At 40.1% G+C, this 25186-nt stretch overlaps 1 protein-coding gene across 1 annotated transcript in view; it reads left to right on the forward strand.

The window, feature by feature from the left end:
• Nucleotides 1-25186, forward strand: part of Pkhd1 (PKHD1 ciliary IPT domain containing fibrocystin/polyductin) — a 471509-nt gene that overhangs the window by 267370 nt on the left and 178953 nt on the right. Inside the window, exons 50-51 of the mRNA XM_052743962.1 lie at nt 6410-6475; nt 13301-13429. Of these exons, the coding sequence (XP_052599922.1) occupies nt 6410-6475; nt 13301-13429 (195 nt within the window). The remainder of the gene's footprint in view (nt 1-6409; nt 6476-13300; nt 13430-25186) is intronic.

The following is a 25186-nucleotide window of genomic DNA, read 5'->3' on the forward strand; positions in this document are numbered from 1 at the left end:
ACTTCTATTCCAATACAGCTGTTCTGACTCTAGGTTCCATGTGTTTTCTTCTCTAGTATCTTGCTTTCTTTTTAAAATTTTAGGTTGAATACTTAGTCTGGTAAACCGGTTCTTCTATCTGTGAGAAAACCATGTAAGTTTTAGCCGACACTATGCTTCTTGAGTTTTAGATACGTGACCTCTATCCTTAGACTTTCGTCACATTCATTTCTCTTTCTGTTGACTGCTCAGCTGCCACAGCCTCCTGAGACCTAGGATCACAGGTGGGAGCCCTCACACCCAGCCCTCTCACCATTTTCTCATGCCTTCTGTATTATCTGCTTAATATTGAAAACCGACTCTTACTCTGTTGTATTTTTAAAATACAGCCTTTTCATATGGAATACTATCCCTAAAACTATGGAAATCAATGGGGCACTTGTTTCTATCTAAAATACCTTAAAAATCAATCACCATTAAAACAAAACATGTTATGCTACCAAAATCATGGCTATACATGTACTTGGGAATGATAATGTGGCTTGCAAATTTTTGTCTGATTTCTTTTAGTTACTAGTGTGACCCCAGGGGTATTTTCCACCAAAATCTCTTTCCTTAGTTGATAAGAATACCTGTTCCCAAGTACAAGCTGTGTTGTTGTTGGTAAGTCCAAGAGAAATTACATACTTATGTAAATAGTGTTTTTAAAAATTTGCCTCATGAGTAAACAGAATACTCATTCCCAGATTCCTCTGAAATTCTTGTTTTTGTATGTGTGTGTGTATGTGCAGGAGGGCCCAAGATATGGCAAATGCCTCCACACAAATATGGTACACACTGTTCTGAGTCAGACTCATAATTGTTATTGTTCTCTACATTAATTAAGAAGGTTTAATGAGCTAGCTCTCAGGACTATGATTAATGCAGACATATCTGTCAGTCTTGATTAAGTTATCTTAAAAAATAATAGCGGCTGCCTTTGAGTGAATATTACTGGGGGTAGGAGAAGGCTCGAACATAGAATTTGCCTCTATTTCCATAAGGACCTTTAAGGGATCATGTGCTGTGAGGGCAAAAATGACTTCCATAGCTTCTTAGTGATGCTGAGATCAGGGAAGAGTATGTATCATCCAGTGACTCAAGCCGCCTTGGTCCTCACTGGCAAGCGTTTCCTGCAGTTAAGTCAGAAGACATCAACTTCTGGGGCATGAAGTCAAGTTCAGAGCTCAGGGAAGGAACTTGAAGCAGATCCTAAGAGAAGAGATGGATACAGCAGGCAAGAAAGCTAGAATGGAAACACAGAGAGAAGTCCAAATACAAAAAACTGTCTTAGGAAGCCAGCCCTGGATGGCACTGGCACACTTTTGCTTTTAGAACAGATAAGTACTTACTTTCCCTTCCAAAACTTCAAAAGTGCCTTAGGCTTGCTTAAGGGCAGAGTAGGGGGGTACTTATTTTTCTCTTCTCTAGGACTCTAGACAGGACAACCTTTACCAGGCACAGGATCTTAACTTATTGGGCATGTACCTCCTGATTAACTGTATAACTCTCTTCTTTTTCTCTTCCCAGGAGCCATTTTCTTAAAAAAACAAAAAACAAAAAACAAAAAATAAAAACATGCCTCTCTTTCTCTTAGATGTCTCTGTTTATAGCAGGCTTACATCATATGGCATTTACCAGAATAGCTTGGTACTCAGTGACCCGAACACTGTTTTTGAGGACTACTTCCTACAATCTGGGAAGGATCAACAATGGGGCTCCACTTATAAACAAAAATGATTAGCCACCCTCATATTTCAAATACAAAATTGGAAATCACAACCTCAGAGAAAACATATGCATAATATCACAGCTTGGACAAAGCCTTTAAACTCTTCCCAAGTCAATACCTATACTATTTAATGATTTTCATCCCTCCTTCTCTTTATTCAAATTGGAAATGGCATTTTACATTTACAGTCTTTAGGAGTGAAAACACTTAGTAAAATTAAGCAGATCTCTTTGAGTTGTGTAATACTATTACTCCTCTTGATGAGATACAGCTGTGGGGAGAGCCACACTAGTGAAAGCAATTTCTGGAGCCTTGGTAACGTGAGCCAAGAACTATAAGGATGCCATGATAGTGGTATCAACAGTAGCTAATATTTGCTTCCTATGTGCCATGTATTGTGTTAGTTCACATTTCTTCACCAAGTGACCCTGTCAAACAGGGTATAAGTCTCTTCCCTCCTAGCCCCTTGTTTTCTGGTGATGTGAATGAGGGCCAGAAATGGTGACTAACTGGTCAATTGTTCCCATGTAGGAACAGGAAAAGCCATGATTCAGATCTCTGCTGCTGGGGTCCATTACCCATGTATTCACCATCATCCTCTATTGTCTCTTCAGACTTAGAAATGTTTGAGGATGTTTTGTCATCTGACCCATATATGCACTCTGAGCCAGCTACCTCCAGACAGTCATTCATGCACAATGGAAGTTTGGGAAGCCAGACTCCTCTGATTTTGTCCTATTTATAGCTTTTCTCAGTCTTCACTGATCTTCTGAATCTGCCTCACACATAATAAAGTAGAAAACAGGTTCTCAGTATACTTTTAGTTTTGCAGTATTTGTTTGGTTTTGGAATTACACTGGATACCCTGGAAGGAGATGTTTAGAGGGGGTCACACTGAAGGGGTGTGTGTGGAGGGGTTCACACTAGAGGGGGATGTGTAGAGGGGGTCACACTGGAGGGGGATGTGTAGAGGGGATCACACTGGAGGGGGATGTGTAGAGGGGTCACACTGGTGATGGATTTGTAGAGGGGGTCACACTGGAGAGGGACATGTCATGACTGAACAGCATCAGCAACTGCTCAGTCTAGTCACTATCTCTAAAGTACAGTGGAATCAACCGCTAACAGGCTAGAATATAGAGCCAGAAAGTCTTGGCCTACTAAGAATGGTACCTGGATGGAGCTGTAGGAAAAGAGGGGACAAGCCAGGGGCTTGGGAGTTGTGTTAAGGGTACATTTTTCAGCCCCAGAACTAATCATCCTGTGGTAACCCCACTGTGTGGATATGAGTGGTGGCCTTTTTCATTCAAGGTCTTTGGGATTCATGAATTGCCTTTTCTCTAACTTTAAATGTTTTTGGTCTATCTAATGCAGAGAATAATCACTATTTTTTATTCCTCCAAATATATCTCTTATGCTATTGTTCTTTATTTTTTTGAGGGGTTAATACTGTAAAGCATCTGTAAAGCTTTATAAATGTCTTCTGATACGTATCTATTCCTACTGCCTTATCTCTAGCTGTATCGTAAGAAGCAGACAATGTATGCACTGACCATACATGTGCAAGCCTACTGAATTCTATGCTATTTGGAAACCATGAATAAGAATGAATAAGAACTTTCATAACACCTTTAAATGATCTCATTTCTCTTTTCAGATATTTCCTGGGACATTTTCTAGTTTGTCTTTCTTAGAGATTGACTAGGTGATACTATTTAATGCCAACTCTTAACTCTTACAGAAAGACCTATCTTTGTCATTATTTCCATATTTCCTAATGATATTGTGTCCACATTTCCTTTTATTCCAGTGAAAACTAACACTATCATTATTACCACTACTACTATGATGATGACTATTCTTTCACATCTGTGGGAGGAAGCAGAATGCCTTTCAATTGTCTAGTCTGTGAACTAGACTAGAACACTGTGAACTTGGGTTTTGTAAATCAGTCCATGAAAATAAAAAAAACCCTATACTTCCAGAGGTTCCAACATCAGAAGGTACATAAGAAAAATCTTTCTTTTTAGAAGAAAGTATGTCCTCTGGGTATGAGTGTAATTCAGAGGTACAGTGTCTGTCCAGCAGGCAAGAGACTTTGCCTGGTTCCCCGACACTGTAAAGCAAAGCTAAACAAAACAAAATTGAGAGACAATGTTAGTTACCGGTACAATCCCGAATTACTAATTACTATGCAATTATTAGTTATTGAACTGAAAACAAACAAGAAAGATATCATGGTCTGGAACTAGTAGCAGTTTTTCACATTAGTGAGGCACAAAATCATGCTAATAGAAGTGAATGTATTAGACCTTAAAGAAAAAGAAAAGATGAAATTGTTGACTGGTGACTTAATTTTTTAAAGCTATTTTTATTTTGCTTGTAATTAGGTGTATGTGTATATGCCTGTGCATGGGTTTATGCAGGTGAGTGCAATGCTTGCAGAGACCAGAAGAGGGCATTAGACCCCTTGGAGCTAGAGTTATAGGCAACTGCCCAAATAAGTGATGGAAATGGCACTAGGGTCCTCTGGAAGAGCAATTAGAGCTTAACCAATGAACTATCTCTCCTGCCCCATTAATTAAGAAAAAAAGAAAGGAAATGGGAGGAGGGGAGAGGGAGAGGGAGAGGGAGAGGGAGAGGGAGAGGGAGAGGGAGAGGGAGAGGGAGAGGGAGAGGGAGAGGGAGAGGGAGAGGGAGAGGGAGAGGGAGAGGGAGAGGGAGGGAGAGGGAGAGGGAGAGGGAGAGGGAGAGGGAGAGGGAGAGGGAGAGGGAGAGGGAGAGGGAGAGGGAGAGGGAGAGGGAGAGGGAGAGAGAGAGAGAGAGAGAGAGAGAGAGAGAGAGAGAGAGAGAGAGAGAGAGATGTACAAAAGAGAGACAGGTGAGTATACAACAAGAATAAAATAATAATTTAAGGAAGGACTTAGAAGTGGTCATAAAAAGGAACACTTTAGCCTAGGGAGACAGCTCAGTGGATAAAACACTAGCCATGCAAGCTTAAAAACCCAGTTTAAATCTTCAGAACCAATATAAAAGCCAACTACATATAACATGTGTGTAACCTTACCCAGGGTTCCTGTGGTAAGATGGGAGGCAGAGACAGAATTCTCCAAAAGCTTGTGGGTTAGTTAGCAAATACATGCAGCCAAAAACCAAAAAAGAGTCCTGTATCAAACAAGATACAAAGTGAAGACCTATATCCGAGGCCTAATACCCAAAGACCAAAACCCAAGGACCAATACTTGAGAAACAATTCCTGAGGACCAATATCCAAAGACCAATCAATACCTGAGGACCAATACCCAAAGACCAATACCCGAGGGCCAATACCCAAGGACCAGTACTCGAGAAACAATAACTGAGGACCAATACCCAAAGATCAATACCTGAGGACCAATACCCAAGGACCAATACCTGAGGACCAATACCCAAAGACCAATACCTGAGGTTATTTTCTTCCTTCCACACAGGTACTATGGTACACTTATAAATGCACTGCTCACCTCATATACACACATACATATACATACATACTTACACACAAAAGGAATGTATCAAGAGTGTGTTGCCAATGTTCCTGGTCTTAGATGTGCTGATATAAAGGGAATATTAAGCCTCATGTATTTTATAATTGAAAACCATGAGAAAGTCATCAAAATAAGAATAGAAGAATTGGAGAGATCTCATCTTGGATCTCTTTGGGATTATTTCCTTTCTAATGTTCTGAAGCGTATGCTTTGTAATTAAAAAGAATGACATTTGTTCTGTCCCATCTGTGATGGAAGAAAGAGTTTAGGGTCCCAGTGAAACAAAAATGGAAAGCATGTTTGGCCAAGACCCCGAGGCTGCAGCCTGCAGCTGCATTAGGTCTTCCAGTGATGGGAAGGGCTGGCTCACATGACATGGAGTAAGGCAGAAAGGTAATTAACCAATAAGAGACAAGGTGTTACCAGAAAGATAGAGTTCGTGCACCTGATTACTAATTAATCAGGCATGAGAGCACCTTGTAGATGCATTCACTATTTAATTATAGCAGCCTCTCTTGGCAAAGGAGCATATGTTCCCAGCTTAATCTACTGGTTTATACTGACATCAAATTGTCATTATCAGAAAGAATCAGGCCTTTTGATTATTTCCACTAATTTATTGAACACTTAAAATTAATGAACCCCAGGCCTTTTAAATGTGCTTAGTTGGTTTGGAAGAAGGGAGGAGAAAGGGGGAATAGGGTGTGTGTGTGGGAACCTTCATTAAAAGGACAATTTGTTTGGAAAAAGGTAAAGCAAATACATTTCATGGGTGATCTCAACTCTGCTGGTGAGAAATCCATGCACTCTACAACTGAGCCCACAAAATTATGGACGTCGGAAATCAGGCACACCTGCTGGACGCCAGTGGCCTCCACAGAGCACATGCTAAAGTGTTTTCCTCCCTCACTGCTTAGCTCTCTGCCACAATGCTTAGTCAAACCAATGCCAAAAGAGCAGAATGGGAGAAATCAAGTGCTCGATTAATTAACAAGGACTCCTTTCTCTTTCATTTCCAAATTTTGTTTTGGGTGGGAAGAATAAAGTGAAATGCCACCGTTCTCTATGGGTGGTATCTTTGCATCACATTCACTTTTTATTTTATTTTATTTTATTTTATTTTTTTTTTTAGTTTCAGGTGAAGGTCAAGTTCAGGTGTTTCTCCAGGTGAGGGAAGGTGTGGCTCCCACTGTTTCAGGTGAGTACCAACCACTGGATGGAATGCCCAAGAGAGCAGAATGTTCTCCAGTGGTCCCGTGGATCCCTCCGCTCCTTTGTTTATAAACAGGCGAGCACCAGCCCTCATGCTGCTGTGCCTGACGGCTCTCTGCTGTGCTGTCCCATAATTAAATATATGTCTGCATGTCAAGGGAAGATATAGGATGCATTTGCTTTTCAAAACAATAGAAAGTAAGAATTGTAACATGTAAATAAGCACATTTCATAAATTATGAACCATCTGTGCACACAGGACTCCAGATCTGCAGATGGGCCATTAGGCCCCCTCCAAATGGAGAGAAAAAATCCAGGGTGTCTCTAAACTTTAATTGTTCCTGGTAATTTCAGGAAATCAGGATAAACAAACGCTCCCCAAAAGTCAGATGGTTCTGTGAGATCCTGCTAACTCAAAAGAGCCGAATTCTCAAAGACTAAACATCTCATCACCACCTTCTAATGTATGTCTTAGTTTGTTTTTGTTTATTGTGAGTCAGTTTAACTGTACATTTGCAGGAGGGATAAAGCCTTCCAAAGGCAGGGGTTTCCTTTGATTTTCAGGGGAATATTTGTGTTATGTCAGAGAAGAGTCATACTAATCAAAAGCATTCAGATTCTTCCATTTCAATTAGCAAATGAGGTAACGTGACTGCACTAAGCTAAGAGAAGGGGTTTCAGCCATCACCCCATGCTCCTTATACTGCAAGAAGTATAGTTAAGACTGGCTTCACAGTGCTTTCAGGTGTCTGCTGTGTTTCACGCTGTACATCTGTCGTTTTCATTCAGCCTTTCCCTTTAGGTGCCTCAAAATTCCCAGCTTATTGATTGCCTCTCTATAAGGGGTGTGTGTGTGTGTGTGTGTGTGTGTGTGTGTGTGTGTGTGTGTGTGTGTGTGTAGCAACAGTGAGCAAGGAAAAATGGTTCTTACCTTTATAACATTTTACTGTCTCTGGCAGGTGTCCAATAAATGGCAAAGTAATTAATTAAAAATTTCCTTTTTTTCCTTTTTTTATTAAGATAATTTTTTCATTCATTTTACACACAAATCAAAGATCCCCCTCTTCCCACCTCCCACCCTCCCAAGCCTCCCCTTCCAACCCATCCCCTACTCCCTCCCACAAGAAGGCAAGGCCTCCCATGTGGAGACACATTCAGTAGAGGCAAGTCCAAGCCCTTTCCCCTGCCTCAAGACTGTACAAGATCCCATCATAGGTAGTGGGCTCCACAAAGCCTGCTCATGCACCAGAGATGGATTCTGAGCCCACCGCCAGGGGTCCTCCCAAGCAGATCAAGCTACACAACTGTCTCGCAAATGCAAAGGGCCTAGTCCAGTTCCATACAGGCTCCACAGCCATTGATCCAACTGTCATGAGTTCCCTCTAGTTTGGTTTGGTCGTCCCTGCCTGTTTCCCCCTCATGATCCTGATGCACTTGCTCATAGAATCCCAGATACTAGATATAAAGCAAAGGGTAATGAGGCAACAACCCACAACTCCAGAGAAGCTAACTAACAGGGAAGACCCAAAGAGGGAGGTATGGACCACCCTGGGAAGGAGAAATAAATGAGATCTCCATGAGTAAACTGGGGATGAGGAGTGGGAAATGGAGGGTAGGGGACAGGGGATGAGAGCATAAGGGAATGGGATGGTTGAATTACAACAGGGAGGGAGGGGGAATGCAATGAAAGAGATACCATAATAGAGAGAGACATCATGGGGATAAGAGAAAAACCCGGTGCTAGGGAAGTTGCCAGGAATCCCCAAAGATGACCCCAGCCTGGGCTACTAGCAGTAGTGGAGTACTGAACTGGCTTGCCCCAGAGATCAGATCAGTGAATATCCTAACTGTCATCACAGAAATTTTCTCCAATGACTGATGGAAGCAGATGCAGAGCTCCACAGCCAATCACTAGACAGAGCTCCAGGAGTCCAGTCAAAAATTTCCTTTTAAATAACTATTACCAAGATCTTTTCTCTCTGAAAAATCTTATCTCCAAATTCCACAAAATTGTGTGAGTTCTTATTTTACAGGTTCATACCATTTGGAAAGGCTGTCTTGTGCCAGGGTCCTTTAGGGTATGTGGGACTATATGTGATGCCTAGATATACACAGTAATATGAGCAGTCAGTGGTTGAGCCTTGGTAAGACCTCACATATCTCAACTCTGTTCTGTGTTCTTTTTGCTATACCATGTTGCCTCTAATATGCTTATATTATTTGGGGGGAAATATATTAATCTACACATGAAATTAAGCTCTATAGCCAGTTTTCCTCTCTTACATAATTCAGGACAGAAAGTATTACAATGTATGAAGCCAAAGAATCAGTATATCAGTGAAAAAATTTCAGTGAAGAGGATTCTAAGGAATTCCTTGACTTCCTTGTATACAGAATATACAGTTTAATTATAAATTTAAAATATGACAGTCCTTTTTATTTAATAAATCTATGGAAAACAATGCAATTATTGCACTATCAACACTAGTTTTCCATAAACAAGGGTATAATGACTAGTGAAATTCTACCTATGTGACAATCCATTGCAAGCTTCAATATGAGTATGTAATGCAGTTGAAACTGTTGATAATATGCTGCGAAGAGTCTCTCCATTGATCCATTAACAGTGATCCTGTTACATGAACAAAATTGTGAGGTTATTGTGAGGATATGGTGACAGGAAAATTCTAGGATTATGCCAAGAAACCAATATAAATAAACCAACCAACATCCCTCCAACAATGGTGTGTGAATGAATCTCCTTATAGCTGTTATTTATCATGGATGCTTCTTAAAAGACTAGCTTTCTTAATGCCACAGAAATCAGGCGGAGGTGAGTGAAGCGTGAAGGAGTAGATGGCAATATCTGGCTGATACCACTTCAAATGTCAGCTGCTGCTGCTTAGCAAATTTGTATAGAGAAGTAGGATGAACATAGGTTATAAAGGTTGGTCCTCACCAAAAGTGATCTAAAGGTTTGGGAGAAGATAAAAGGCTCATAGCCTCCAGTCCTCAATGCAATGAGCTTTTGGATGGTCCAACCTGAGCTCTTCTTTTCTTATCTCCAGTGTATTCCTCAGTCCTCTGTAATATGGTTTCTACCTCACCCACTGCACTGGGACTACTCTCTTTTTTATTTGTATTTTTTTTTCATATAATTTAGTCTGATCATGTTTTTCCCCTCTCCAGTTCCTCCCAGATCCTTCCCACCCATCCAACTTCATTACCCCTCCCTGTCTTCTCCTCCCTTTGCCCACCAAAAAGGCCCAAATGTCCCAAAAGAATACCAACCAAAAAGTGTATATACACACACACACACACATACACACACACACACAGTTTGTTAGTTTGTTTTTGTGTTGACCAGCTAAGTACTTCTGGGCATAGGAGTGTGGTTGATATACCCAGTGACATTCTATTGGAGAAAACTGATTTCCTCTTTATCATTTGCAAATAACTTCTTGGTCAGTGGGTAGGGCTTCATGTCCACTTCCTTTTTCACTGTTGAGATTTTATCTGGTTTGAACTTGTGTGGGTCTTGTGCATGCATCCACAGTCTCTGTGAGTTCATATGTTTATCTGTCTGGAAGATGCTATTTCCTTGGAGTTGTCCACCACCTCTGGCTCTTACAGTCTTTTTGCCTCCTCTTCCACAGAGGTCCCTTAGCCTTGAGGGGAAGGGTTTGAGAAGACATCCCATTTGTGGCGAGTCTCCGAAGTCTCTTGCTCTCTGCACATTGTCCACTTGTGAGTCTCTGTGTTAACTACCATCTACTCACAAGAAGAAGCTTCTCTGAAAATAATCTCATCTTGATCACACATGCCCTGATTGTCAAATTCAACAGTTGGCTTTTAATATGCTCTTCTACAGAATTTTACTGTTAGCAAGATCTCATCTTGAACTCATTCTATTGTGCAAGATTCCAAGGAAAGATAAGCAGTTAATTACTGACTGCTTTAAAAAAACAACAACAAAAAACAAACAAACAAACAAAAAAACCACTCAGAGTTCATTTTCTCCCCCCAACTTTCAGCACAATATTAGTCATGTAGAAGCCATATAGAAATCTAGTAACTAACAAGAAACTGAAAAACAGGTTCTTAAGGCAGGATGGAATTTGTATGTTAACAGTCATCATTAAAGTAGTAGGAAGGTCTGGGTTGTTAGATTAAAAATAATTCTAGCCCTTTTCTAAACTATAGTGATGATGGCAGAAGCACAGGATGTTTGTTTCCACCATCTGTGATATAAATCTGAAGCAACTGTTTTTCTGTTCTCGTTTGTTTGTTTTGAGACTTTGTGAAGTTTTGAAGAGCCTAGTCATTGTCCATCGGATAAATTACTGTATACAGAACATCAAAAACACTACCTGGTCTCTGTGTTACTAGTTAGTGGTTATACCAACACATGCCCTTAAGCCTTTGGCCTGTTCTCTTGGACTGTTTGGGCTATATTGAGAACAAGGTACAGCAGAGAGAAAACATAGGAAGGTATTACAGTGTTAGTGTCACAGCAGAAAGAAAGCATAGGTAGATAATACAGTGTTAGCATTTATAAACTATTTGTAAATCTTCTTTCTGAGATAGGCCTGCTCTAAGAAGTGCCTTATTTCCATGCTGTGTGGTGTATTTATGTACTAGTAGTTTATAATTTATGCATGACCACAGTCTGTATGCTTTTGAGCTGTTCTAGAGCTCAAATTAAAACATTGCTGCTATAGATTTGAGTACAGGTAGAAAAGCCAGCAGGTTATTTCCATGCATTTGACATCAGGCATTGTGTCTATTCATGCTGATATCTTTGGTGATATCGCATTCATCTTCAAAGATTGAAATATGACCTAATGGCAGATCATGACCAAACCCACCTTTCTTGCTCAGTATTCTGTCTTACCTTTCAAAACTATGTTCATCTACTCATTGCTGTTCATCTCCATCTGGATATGTCAAAATTTTTCCAAATATCACCTGCTCAAATCATTAGAGGTTGATAGAACTTGTCAACTTCTACCCTAATGGTCTTGAAATCTTTGGCCTCTCTGCCTTCATAATACTTCACTCTCTGGCCACTTGTTATTTTTCCAGACTCATCATTTGCCTCTTTCTAACTCTGTCCCACCAAGCTTCTTTTGATTTCCCTCTCAACATCTCATTTCTCAACTTTGCTTATGCGCATGTGCATTTCTCTATCTGGAACAAGGGCCTTCACCACTTCTCCTCCATTTTACCTGCAGAATCTTTAAGCCTTTGAAATGCTCGTCAGTTATTACTTCCTTCAGGAAGCTTCTCTTTAAAGAGAGCAGTTCTCAATCTGGATGCACTTTTTTGAGAAAAATTTCCTTAGTATTTACTCACACTGAATTTTAGCTGCTTGGAAGCAAGGGCAATGTTTTTCAATTTATTTGGGACTCATACCCTCTATCAGGAACTTCCCGGAAATGATGGTCATTATATTTATACTTGTAAAATTAACCACTAGGTAGGTCAAGAGGTGGCTTTTCATCTTTACTTTTGGTGACAACCTTCCTGGGCCCTATTTCTACTAGTATGTCATGTAAAAAAACAAAACAACAACACAACCAGAAAAAGGCGACTGGATACAGCTCAGCATGGCAGTGTCCATAAAGTGGTTCTAGAAGTCTCTTTAGAAAGTGGTTAGTGTTTCCACTAGTTTGGCTAAGTGAGACAGTTGATCAGCTTGATCTGTTTGGGAGGCCCCCAGGCAGTGGGACCGGGACCTATCCTTAGTGCATAAGCTGGCTATTTGGAACCTGGGGCCTATGCAGGGGTACTTTGCTCAGCCTGGGAGGAGGGGACTGGACCTGCCTGGACTAAATCTACCAGGTAGAGCTGAATCCCCAGGGGAGTCCTTGCCCTGGAGGAGATGGGAATGGGGAGTGGGATGAGGGGAGGGCAGGGGGGCAGGATGAGAGAGGACAGGGGAATCCGTGGCTGATATGTAATATTAAATCAAATTATAAAAAAATAAAAAAAGAAAGTGGTTAGTGGTTATCAATCTCACGATTGTGGTACCACTAGAATGCGAATGGTCAGGGGCAGAGTCAATAAAGAAACATGATCTATACACAAATTATTATCCTAACAAGTGTCCAGGTCATAATCCCACCATTTTCATATATCAGGAGCTGTGGCAAGCTTGTACTATGACTCAGCCATTCCAAGAAAGAATCCATCTTAAGAAGATAATCAGGATTATGGTTAGACTTGCATAGAGACTGCTCAAATCACATTGTTTACCACTAGAAAGACTCTACTGTGGGATGTTACAGAGTAAGAGAATAATGGATTTCTAGTATGATAGAATATTATGTAATCAGTAAAATTATTTTAACAAAGAGCTTTAATGTCATTAGAAAATACATAAGAAAAATAACTAGGCTAAAAAAGTAAAACTTGATCTGATATAATTTTAATTATATAATAACACTGAGATATTATGGGAGGAAACACAAATAAAAGGTTGATTGTGGTAATATGTGGTGAGGTTCTTGGCAATTATTAACTTTTCTTTATTAGCATTTTCAAAATAATCCATAATAAGCATATGTAATATTTATAATGAAGCAGAATGCCAGTGTTTAATAAGTTTGTAATATATCTCATCAAAAGTATAAGAGTTGGGTAATAACTTAATTTCTTGCGATGAAATGTTTTATAGAAACTTCTAATATTCAAAACCAGCTAGTTAGAAAGGTGAAAATACCAGTCATAAAATAACTATATAATCCTGAACTTGTCACAAAGACTTGGGTTTTTAGAGTTAACCTTGCACCTTTCCTGTGTATTGCAGCTTCTACATTTGTACCTGAATCAGCTTTAAAATGGTCCCTTCCTGAAACATGGCAAGATGTTGAAAAAGGCTGGGGAGGATGCAACCAGACCATCCCAGGACCTGGTGATGACGTCTTGATTTTACCCAGTGAGTGAAACCAGCTGTAATAGGACACAGATGAACTGAACTGAACCACATCTGACAGGGGATAAGATTGCATGATGTAGTGCAAGACAGGAAAAGAGTGGAAATAACTATAAGAAACTACTTATTGTTATGACCCCTTTGGGTCAGTTAATATTGGAGAGGAAGCATTCTAAGTTCTTTGAGGAACCTCTATGTTGTTTTATGTAGTGGCTGAATTAGTTTGCATTCCCACTAGCAATGAGTGAGTGTTCTGTCCCTCTAATATCATTGCCAGCATTTGTTGTCATTTGTTCTCTTATTGGTAGCCACTTCGCTGGGATGAGATCGACTCTTCAGTGTGGCTTTGGTTTGCGTTCCCTTTATGATTAAGGATATCGAGTACTTTCAATACATGTGTTGGATTTGCACTTCCTTCTTTGAGGACTGTCTGTCAATCAGATCCATCTGTATATTTATTGATTAGGTTATCTGTTCTTTTGGTGTTTAGTTAAATTATTTATTTTGGTCTTAGGGATTGAACTGAGGACTTTATATATATTAGGCAAGCACTCTACCACTAAGCTACATCTCCAGCCCTTGAACTCCTTATATATTCTAGATATCAATTCCTCGACACATGAATAGTTGGCAAAGATTTTCTACTATTCTGTTGATTGCCTTCACTTTTGAAATTGATTCCCTTGTATATTGCCTACTACTATTAGTTTTAAAAGATTTGGATCAACGGAAGAGAACAGATGTAGAAAGAGATAATTTCAGAAATACACCAAAACATGATCATATTTAAAACACTCATTTTTCTTAAAGGAAAGTTCATCAAGGTTCCAGGTAATTAGAATATTTTTATTGAGCACCACAAAACAATTCCATTTATGGTCAATGTGACTATCTCAAGGTTACAGTAGACAAAAGATCTGCAATGGGGAAAGAACATTTGTCTATCTGTGAATCAATAATAATGTCAGACATTTACTGAGCACTAACAATGTATTGGGGCTGTTCTTTGTGTACTTAGTTAACTTTGTAAATAGAGTAAGGTTGTTGTCTTCATTTTACAGAGACAGAGAGAGACAGACAGAAATTTGTGGCAGCTGAGTAACATACATAGTCAGAGTCACACAACTTGCAATTCAGAAGAACTGGGATTTGAATCCAAGCAATTTGATTCTAATTCCTTATTTTTAAGCAGCAGAGTGCACTTCTTTCCCAAAAAGACTAAGTAAAATAAAAACAGAGTAGATATGTTGTTCACTTTATTTACAATATCAGAGCCAGCCAAAGCACACTGGTCCCTTTTTAGCCTTTTGTGATGTTTTTATAACTGCACAGAAAGATGAAGGATGGGGCATATGAGTTGTCTAATGCAAACATGAAATATTATCATCCATTTTCCCCATTATCCACCTATGTCTTCAATGGAGGATGTAACTTTTTGAATAAATAGGCTTATGAGTCATTCCAATACTGCAAAGAAAAAAAATCTGTTCTCCCTCAGTCATGTCTTTGATGAATCTAGCCAGTGAATTTGCCCCAGGATGTGGTTTTTGCCATGAAGCTAGTGATTTCCTTCACTCCATGCAGGAAGTTAGGGAAGCTTTTGAAAGTTGCCAAGCTTTTAGTATCTTCTGGGGCTTTGATGCTGAACAAGCAGCAGTCTCAACTCTCTTGCTTGACTTTGCAAGCTGTGTCTACTGTATGCTCTGATGCCTGGGAGCCCTTGGTGTTTTCCCTTATCCTTCATCCCTGAGGTCACCATCAGCTCAGATGATGGGTCTGGATTCTCCAGGAAGCTGCTCTGAAATGCACAAATCTATGTTGTAGGGAAAGGCAGGTTGAGAATGCAGCCATAGGTATAGGATGCATATAAGGTATCTTTTAATCCACCCAGCTGTGTTATTGTGAGAACAAAACAGGAGAGAGTATTTAAAATATAACTAGTTATGTTTGTTACATTTAGCATTTGAGTAAAAAAAGAGATGAGAAAAAGGAGCCATGGAATATGTAATGAAAACCTTGCTCCTTGCCCGTTGTCTTTTCTTGCTCTTGTACAAACCTTTCAATGCCAGCAGATGGACTAATAATGGCCAGTAGTTAAGTCTATTTGTTCCTTTCAATGTTGGGCCCGAGACAGGAGCTTCAGTGTTGTTCTTTGACAAATCTCCTCGATATTCTGGCCTATGGTGGGTCTTCATGTTGAATCTACTTCCTGTGTTTCCATATAGATTTACTTAGGTCTAAATTCATCATCCTTTCATGACTATTTTTTTTTCTTAGTTCCCAACCTTCTTTAAGTGTGATCACTGAGTTTGATACTAAATGCTGCTTGGATGAAGGACGTGAACTTAATGCTGCCATCTGTAATTTAACAGCACAAACAAATCTTTGAGATTGAAAGGTTTTACATAGTACAACTTCGAGACTGTATAAGTCAGTGAAAAACAATTTCTTACCCTTTGAACAGATTCCTAAGAATTGTGAATTTTTTTTTTGATGATAGCACTTGGTATATGTTACCTACTGTGCTGACTGTTCTATGGAGACTTTTCCCCCTTGGTTCTAATCACTACTTTCTAAGTAGATCCTGTTCTAAACCATGATTTTACAATAATCCACTCAGATTCTATCCAGTTAGTGAGTAAAGATGATAGAGCAGGAAACCAGCATTGGGTATTCTCTCTCTCCCGCCCACCCTCTCTCTCCTCTCTATGTTTCCCACACACATGTGCATATGTGTAATTATACATATGAACATATATACAGCACACACACATACACATTCACACACACACACACACACACACACACACACACACACACAATCACTCACTGGTACTCAAACCCAGAGCCTTGTACATTCTAGGCAACTACTTTACCAATGAGACCCATACTTAGCTTTCTTTATTGTATTTCCCTCTTTTTTTTTTTTTTTTTTTTTTGGTTTTTCGAGACAGGGTTTCTCTGTGTAGCTTTGCGCCTTTCCTGGGACTCACTTGGTAGCCCAGGCTGGCCTCGAACTCACAGAGATCCACCTGCCTCTGCCTCCCTCCCTCTTTTTTTAAAGTTATCCTATCTACCTGCTTTGATTTATGAAAATCGGCCTACTTTATACAAAAATTATATTTTAATGTACTATTCACATTATTCCTTTAACTAGAAATAAAAAAACAAAACAATTTGATATATGACGTATTTGCTGATAGAAAAATCAGAGAAACTGCTTAGATGGGAGCCTATCACAATAAAGCATTGGTAAAATCATTTGCCCGTGTCTGAGGTTATGTACCATGTACTTAGTAGCTAGGCACCAAAAGTGAGCAAGCTATACTCATGCTCTTAGACTGCCAGGGGTTTGGCTGTGTTAATAAAACATACAGTGAATAATAATAATAATTCCAAACTACAAGAAACACAGTGTGGTTAGATGCAAACTGTCTTCAGTGAACAGTGGAGAAATGGATCTTGGAGGAAAAGGTATGTGAAATGGACTGTGAAAGACGGGGTACAAATTCAAAGCTCGTTTATAAGACACGAGGAAAATGGGGAATTCCTTGGTGGCTATAGAGTGAGCCATCAAATAGGACAAACCTGGGTTCACTATTGGATTCCTGACATTTACCAACTGTGTAAATGACCCTCATCTATATAACATGAGGGCTAAGATTAATATATCATAATATTAAGAAGATGAAATGAGATCGCATCAGTCCACATGACCACAGCTTCGAGTGTTTGTAGTAATGGAATTGGAGGTGAAGGCTGTGATTTGTGGTGTATTAGGGGTGCTCTTTCCCTTTCTTTTTGCCATCTGGCTGCCCCTCTTGGCCTCTGATATTAGCGACACTTTGTATTTGCTTTCCAAAGGCTTATTATTTAATTTTCACAACATCCTTGGGAGCTAAATAGGTAATAACTATTATTACAGTAAAAACCCATTTTTACATAATACGATTTTAATGGAACTGCTGATTTTACAAAATGAAAGTGACTGGTAAAGAAGATTTAAGTGATACTTTTGAACCTCTAATATAATTTTATGGTGTTTTGTGTATTTTAATTCATTAATAAAGGAAATGTGTAGAACATTCCCATCATTATTCAAATAGAATAGCATAATTTTTCAATAAAATTCTTAGAGTAAATTGCCTATTTCCATTTTCTGGGAAATCAATTTTATGGAATGACCTCAGACCCATTCTTTTCCATAAAAACAGGGCTTTACTACCCCAGTCCAAGGCATGAGTATCTACCAGTCTAAGGCACCAGTATCTTAAAGATGATCCTATTTTTCTTTAAGGTGGTCTGTCTTTATAGACATTGGGCTCTGAGAAAGCTGTAAATGTCTCCCTATGGTATTAAAAGCAGTAAGCTTTGGAAATTATGAAGAACTTGATCTTGTGGCTTAATGTATGATAATTTTGCTTCATGCAGCAAACATATCTGTGTTGCCTCATCAATACTGGAAGAATTGGCTCTATCCATTCTAGGTGTCCTAGAAGTATTGAGAACAAGTTCTATCTAACCGAAGATACCAGTTCCAAACCTCTACTCACAACTCCAGGGAGGCTACCTAGAAAACAGGACCCCAAGAAAGACACAGGGATCACCCAATGACAGAGAAATGGATGAGATCTACATGAACAACATGGACGTGATTGGGGGTAATGAAGGGCAAGGATCGAGAGAAAGAGAGCTTAGGGGAGCGGGAGATCCCAGCTGGATCAAGAACACAGAGGGAGAACAAGGAATAAAAGACCACGATAAATGAAGACCACATGAGAATAGGAAGAAGCAAAGTGCTAGAGAGGCCCACAGAAATCCACAAAGATACCCCCACAATAGACTACTGGCAATAGTCGAGAGACAGCCCGAACTGACCTACTCTGGTGATAGGATGGCCAAACACCCTAATTGTCATGCTAGAAACCCCATCCAATGACTGAGGGAACTAGATGCAGAGATCCACGGCCAGGTCCTAGGTGGAGCTCCAGGAGTCCAATTGGCGAGAAAGAGGAGGGTTTGTATGAGCAAGAATTGTTGAGACTGAGGTTGCATAAAGCACAGGAACAAATAGCCAAATGAATGGAAACACACGAACTATGAACCAATAGCTGAGGAGCCCCCAACTGGATCAGGTCCTCTGGATAAGTGAGACAGTTGATTAGCTTGATCTGTTTGGGAGGCATCCAGGCAGTGGGACCCGGACCTGTACTCAGTGCATGAGTTGGCTGTTTGAAACCTGGGGCTTATACAGGGACACTTGGCTCAGCCTGGGAGGAGGGGACTGGACCTGCCTGGACTGAATCTACCAGGTTGAACTCAATCCTCAGAGGAATCTTTGCCCTGGAGGAGATGGGAATAGGGGGGGTGGGCTGGGGGGGGGGGAGGGTGGGGGGGCCCGGGAGGGGGGAGAACAAGGGAATCCGTGGTTGATATGTAGAATTAAATTAAATTATAAAATAAAAAAAGACTTAAACACGGAAAAAAAAGAATAGTTGGCCAATTGGCAAAACAATCCATCTAACTTTTCACTTATATCTTGGCCTGAATTTACCTGAGAGGATTTATATAAGATGCTTTCAGAACATCTTCTAGAAGAGCTTTTTCAGTCTTGGTCAACAGACAGACAGACAGACACACACACACAGACACACACACACACAGACACAGACAGACAGACAGACAGACAGACACACACACACACACACACACACACACACACACACACACACACAACAGTGAAGTTTTAATGGAAGGAGAATGTGTCATAATCTCAAAAGATAGGATTCTTCTTCAAAGGCCATGGCCATATGTCATGTAGTCTCTGCAATCTTTCTGAGTGTGTATGTGATGATAGAATTCCCAGTTTCATTTCCTCTCTTTCTTTGAACTAGTCTTATTTGAAGACATGAATGGGGGATACTGTTTTTTCTTTTATAATGGTCCTTTTGTTTGCTCTGATTTTCAATACTTGGGTACTTTGAACAACAGAGAATCTCATCAAAGCCATGTGGCATTCAAACATGGCAGCATCTAAGGCATTTCCTGGTTAAATTGCAAAGCATTGTAAGATATTGGTGATGTGAGGAAAGATAATTATAATCAGAAAGTATTTTCTGAAAGGAGAAATTTCTGTAACATGATGCAATTATAGAATTGGTTTAATTTGGAATGGGGAGATGGCCAAATCGTTAAGAGAAGGTAGTGCTCTTAACAGAGGAGACTTCAGTGTTAGTTTCCAGCACCCACACTTGGTGGCTTACAATTACCTGTAACTCCATGTCCAGGGACATCCAATGCCTCTGATCTCCATGGGCACCTGTGCTCACATGCACATACCTCCACACAGATACAACAAAGAAGAAAGCAACAATGAATGGATGAATGAATAAATGTAATTGGCTTCATTTACTTTTTTTTTTTTTTACCAGCTGAGACTATGTCTAATTTAGGATGACATGTGTACATAAATATATAGGTATATGATAACAGTACAAACCAAATGCATACATTTATGGTGTTTCTGTGGCTGGAATAGTTCTTATCATTTTGGTCTTGTAACACTTAGGAGGTACAAAAAGGTCATTGAGACCATCACCCACTTATTCTGGTTTACTAAGAAATGGGAGAGAAAGAAATTTCGGCTTGAATTACCAGAGTCCTTACAATGATGCAGAGCATTAGAATGCTTGTTTTTAGTTGTGGATATTCTGTAATTCCATCATTATCTTCTAAACACCCCCAGAAACCTAACCATTTACAATACACACTTTATTTTGCTCACAGTGGAGAGATAGCATGCTAAAGTGGTTCCATTTAGATTCTCTTACATATCATCAGATGGTGTCTGGGCCAGTCATCTACAATCTTAACTTGAATGAATACTCATACAACTGGTGGCTAATATTGGTGATTGGCTGGCAGCTTATCCAGGAAAACTGACTAGAGGGCTCTGATCCTTTCCTCTTAGGGTTTCTATTTGGAACTGCCCGGCTTTCCTTACAGCATGGTGGTGGTATCCAAGAAAGAGTAGTCTAAGAGAGTGCCACCAGAGTAAGTGAGCTATGAAAGTTAGGTGAAACCTAAGAGCCTCAGAACATCTTGGCTCTCACGTTCTGTTTGTCAGGGAAGGCCCAAATTTTCAACACAGATTCATAGGAAGAAGGCTAGTCTCCACAGCTGACAGAGAAGACTAGCTAAGCATTTACAGCTGTCTTTAATCTACCACTGTATGTGTGTTTACATGTGTGTATGTGTATGTCCATAATTAAGAGCAGATGTATCTGACTCAATTCAAAAGGTGTTTAGACCCAGCTAAGTTTGTGTTGTCTTTCTTCTGTAGGCAGACGTTACTTAGATTCTGTCAGCCTGTATGAATCAGAAATTTAGAACATTGGGAGACAGATTGGTCAAAGGATTGAATTTCCTTGTCCTTTGTGTTACCTATAATGCTTAGTGTTATGGCCCTACCTCCTTGTAAATGAGAATCTTCAAAGAAACTGGGTTTCTGATGTAACATCCATTATTCTGAGACTGGGATGAAGAGCAGAGATTTGGCTGCCATCGGTGCCCACACTCCTCACGCAGAGCCAGGACCCTCTCCTTAGAAGAGAGACCGATGGTGACATAAGCAGATAAATGAAAAAAAAATATTCAGAGCCCTTCATTCCCATGCAGAAACTAAGAGCCTAATGAGAGAACAACTATACTTTTCTTTGGCCTTATTTTGAACATGAAGATAAAATGCATCTTGAAGGTTTTTTTTTTAAGGAAGACTAGATTAACATGCTTTTCCAAGTAACACTTTTGACACACACTCTTCTTTCAGCATTATTATCAAATAGAAATAAGCAAATAGAAAATCTGAAGCAAATGATGAAACAGTCTTTGGAAACTAAAACTTAGGAAACCTTCTGTGGTCTTCATGCATCTGCCACAGAAAATAGAAACATGGAGTTTAACGTGAATTGTAGTTATTTCCACAGTTTTTCTAGGAAGTTTGTTTTTAAAATATTGAATATTAATAGAATTTCCATATATTGAATTGCTAAAAATGTGCTGTTTAGATTTCTGTACTAACTTAAGTACAAAAATCCATTGTAATATGGAGCCTTAGATAAGGGGAATTATTAGTAATTTATTTGTTTTAGTTGTTTTTATTTATATTAGTATTGTGTAAAGTCATGAAATTTTTATATTTATAAAATATATAACTATTGAACTGTCAGAAAACTTGGTGGCTATTAAGATGATGCAAGAGTATTATAAATTGTGAAATGCTGTTAAACATATTAATATTATCATCTCAAATTTTTATACCAAGGTGAAGAATAGAATTTTAGTCTCCTTATTTTTAACACTTTGTTATAAGTTACCTTCTAAAATGCATGAAGTGAATTTTAGAACCTTGTGTCCCTAACATAGGATTGAATTTATGAGATGAAACACTGGAGATAAGGAATTCACGTGGCTTTCCCAAGGGAAGACTACCAGTGGCCACCAAGCCCTCTAACTCAGTGTCGTTGCTAGGGTGACCAACCCAGAAGTAGATTGCCATGTTAATTTGAGCTGTATTTTCTTTTCTCTATAAAAATAAAATTTCAATTAAAACAAGAGAAGCTACTTTTGTTTCCTCTAAGTTATAAAAATGAGCCTAAAATGTAAATAATGATGGAATAATATTGAGATAGATTTTCACCCTTTCTCTAATTCCAATTTATCAATCTCGGCTTGACTCAATCATGGGGCTAATTGGAGCTCACTTAGACTCTTCTCCTGGGATCCAAACTCCTGTAGGCCCTGACACTCTTTATGGCTTGCTAACTTGCTGGAACTAACGACAGTTTTCTCTAATCGAGTAGTTTTTCAAACCCTTTATATTCTCACTCACCTGAGAAGTGTTCTCACTGTAGAAGTCCATTAATATCAGTATCATAAACTGCAGAGATTCCAGGAGGGGATATACTTCCCCGGGGTGCACAGATCTTAATTTGGGTGGGGTAAGTGTTGGGATTTGGTGAGTATGAGGTAAGAGACCCATGTTTATTTTGACATTTAACCTCATCTAGAAAATCACTGCTTTAAAAACTTTTCTTCATGCTATCCCAGTCTTCTAGAGGTCAGAAGCTCCTGGACACCTTGTGGGTTAGAATGAGAGGAACATAATAAGTATATCTTGATGAGTAGTCATGATGCATTTCTTTCTCAGATTAATGTGATTCTGCAGTTGCCAAGGCAACGTCTTCCTCCTGTACAACCTCTGAAAACTTCCATGTGAAGTTTACAGCTACTTCTTTTGTTGTTGTTATCTGCTGTGTGTGTGTGTGTGTGTGTGTGTGTGTGTGTGTGTGTGTGTGTATGTATGTGTGTGTACATGCTCCATGGCACAGCTGTGGAAGTGAGAGGTCACCCTTAGGTGTTGTGCCTACCACCTTGTTTGAGATTGGCTTTCTTGTTTGAATATGCCCGACTGGGTGGCCCACGAGCTTCTGGCAATTCTCTTGTCTGCCTTCCATCTTGGTCTAGGTCTAGGGGTCCTAGTGTTACAATGTGCATTACCAGCTTCTGTGTGCATTCTGGACATCCAAATTCTGGGCTAGACACTGGTGCACTAAGCTATTTACCCATGCCTCCTGGCCCTACAGCTGTTTCTAAAAGGAACTTTGCATTAAGGTTTTAAAGTAAACATTGGCCCTCTTATTTCAGATTATAAACCTTTATGGTAAATATAGTGATTACTGTGGAAAAATATATTTTTTATAATGGAAATCAGAATTGTTGGGACTTGGCAATTTATCAGTTATGCAGGGGACAGGAAGTTGAGGCAGGGGATGACCAGATTGTTTGCACACGTCCTGGCATGTGGGCTAAGGGTATTCTTCATAGAAATAGAGGATGCAGGTTAGGTGGTTTAAATCAATTATCATCTTGACAAGAGTCACCTAGGAGACAAGCTTTCAGGCATCTTTATGAGGGACTATCTGAATTACAATCACTTTTGGGCATGCCTATAACAGATTATCTAGATTAGATTTGCCTGTGGGCATACCTGAGATTGATCAAATGGTCTCCTACCTCAATGATCGCACATGCCTTCCCTTCCTGTTGCCATGCTGTCCCTGTCATGAGAAAGTGATCCCTTTGAGTAATACATCAGAGTAAATCCTTTCTTCTTTAAGTGACTTTTCACAGGTATTTTGTCACAACAATGAGAAAAGTAACTAACACACTGAGGAAGGGATAGATCTATCAAGGAACCTGATTCACATTCATTGTCTGTTTATACTAAATTTCTTGTGTAAACACCCAGATGGTAATAGGAATTATGGTGCTGGAGACCTGGAGGAAAGTTCACTGGGAATGTGGATTTAAATTTGGAGATCCTGGAAGAACTGATTAAGAAAGCCTTGAGACTACAATAAGAACCAACATGTAAGAGCTGCTGCTGATAGCTGTGAGGAAGAAGAAGAGGACATCTTGGATGAAGTTATCATTTATGTGGAAGTAAAAGATATCAGAAAAAGCAGTTGCAGAAGGAGAAGGTCTATGACTGTAAGGAGCAAGTAAAGAGCATACAGTGCTGTTAGCAACAAACTAAGATGTTCCAAGCCTGGAGAGTAAGCCATTTTATTCATGGGCAGCTCCTACATATCAAATGCACAATCTATGTACACTACTTGTTTGTCTTACAGTCTTGCATAATTGGGTTAGATCAGTCTCTTTGAGGATCCACACAATTTGGTTAAAATTAAAGCCATTGCTCCCTTGTGAAACTGTGGATTTTCAGTGTGGCAAGTTGCTGTGGCTTGCCCTCTGGTTATAATGCCAACATGGACTTCACTTTAAGAGGCTCCTGTAGAAGTGGATGAGATCTACATGAGTGGACTGGGTGTGTGTAGGGGGTGGCAGAGAGCGAGGAGTGGGGGATGAGAACGTAGGTAAATGGGAGGGTCAAGCTGGAACAGGGCCAGAGTGGGAGGGCAGGGAAGAAGATACCATGATAGATGAGGACATCATGTGAATAGGAAGAGGCAGGGTGCTGGGGAGGCTCTCAAGAATCCACAAGGTTGACCCCACCTTGGTCTGCTGACAGTGGTCCAGAGGGTGCCTGGACTAGTCTACCCTGGTGACCAGCTCATCATAGAGCCTCTGTCCAGTGACAGATGGAGGCAGATACAGAGATCCACGGCCAGGCACCAGGCTGAGCTCCGGGAATCCAACTGATGAGAGAGAGGAGAGATACTGCAGGTGAGGGACGTCGAGATCATGATGGGAGGACGTGCAGAGATGACTGGCCACACTAGTGGAAGCCCATGAACTGTGGACTGGTGGCTGTGGAGCCCACATGGGACTGGACTAGGCCCTCTGGACACAGAACATGGTTGCTTGGCTCGAACTGTTTGGGGGGCACCCAGGCAAGGGGATCGGGATCTGTCCCTGGTGCATGGGCAGGCTTCTGGGAATCCGGTGCCTGTGGTGTGACACCATGCACAGCCTTGGTGCAGTAGGGAGGGGCTTGGACCTGCCTAGGCTCAGTGTGCTGGGCTCTGCTGACTCCCCATGGGAGACCTCGATTTTGGGGATGTGGGGATGCGGGGTGGCTTGGGAAAGAGGGCTGGGGGGTGGGAGGGAGGAGGGGGGGTTGTGGATAGCATGAGGAGTGAGTAGAAAATTTCTTAATAAAGAAAAATAAAATAAATTTTAAAAAAAGTTAAAAAAAGAGGCTCCTGTGATAGGTACAGTTTAGTTGAACAGCCAATG

The sequence above is a fragment of the Peromyscus californicus genome, unplaced genomic scaffold (genome assembly GCF_007827085.1).
Source record: "Peromyscus californicus insignis strain IS unplaced genomic scaffold, ASM782708v3 Scaffold_19__1_contigs__length_69161282, whole genome shotgun sequence".
Taxonomy (NCBI): Eukaryota; Metazoa; Chordata; class Mammalia; order Rodentia; family Cricetidae; genus Peromyscus; species Peromyscus californicus.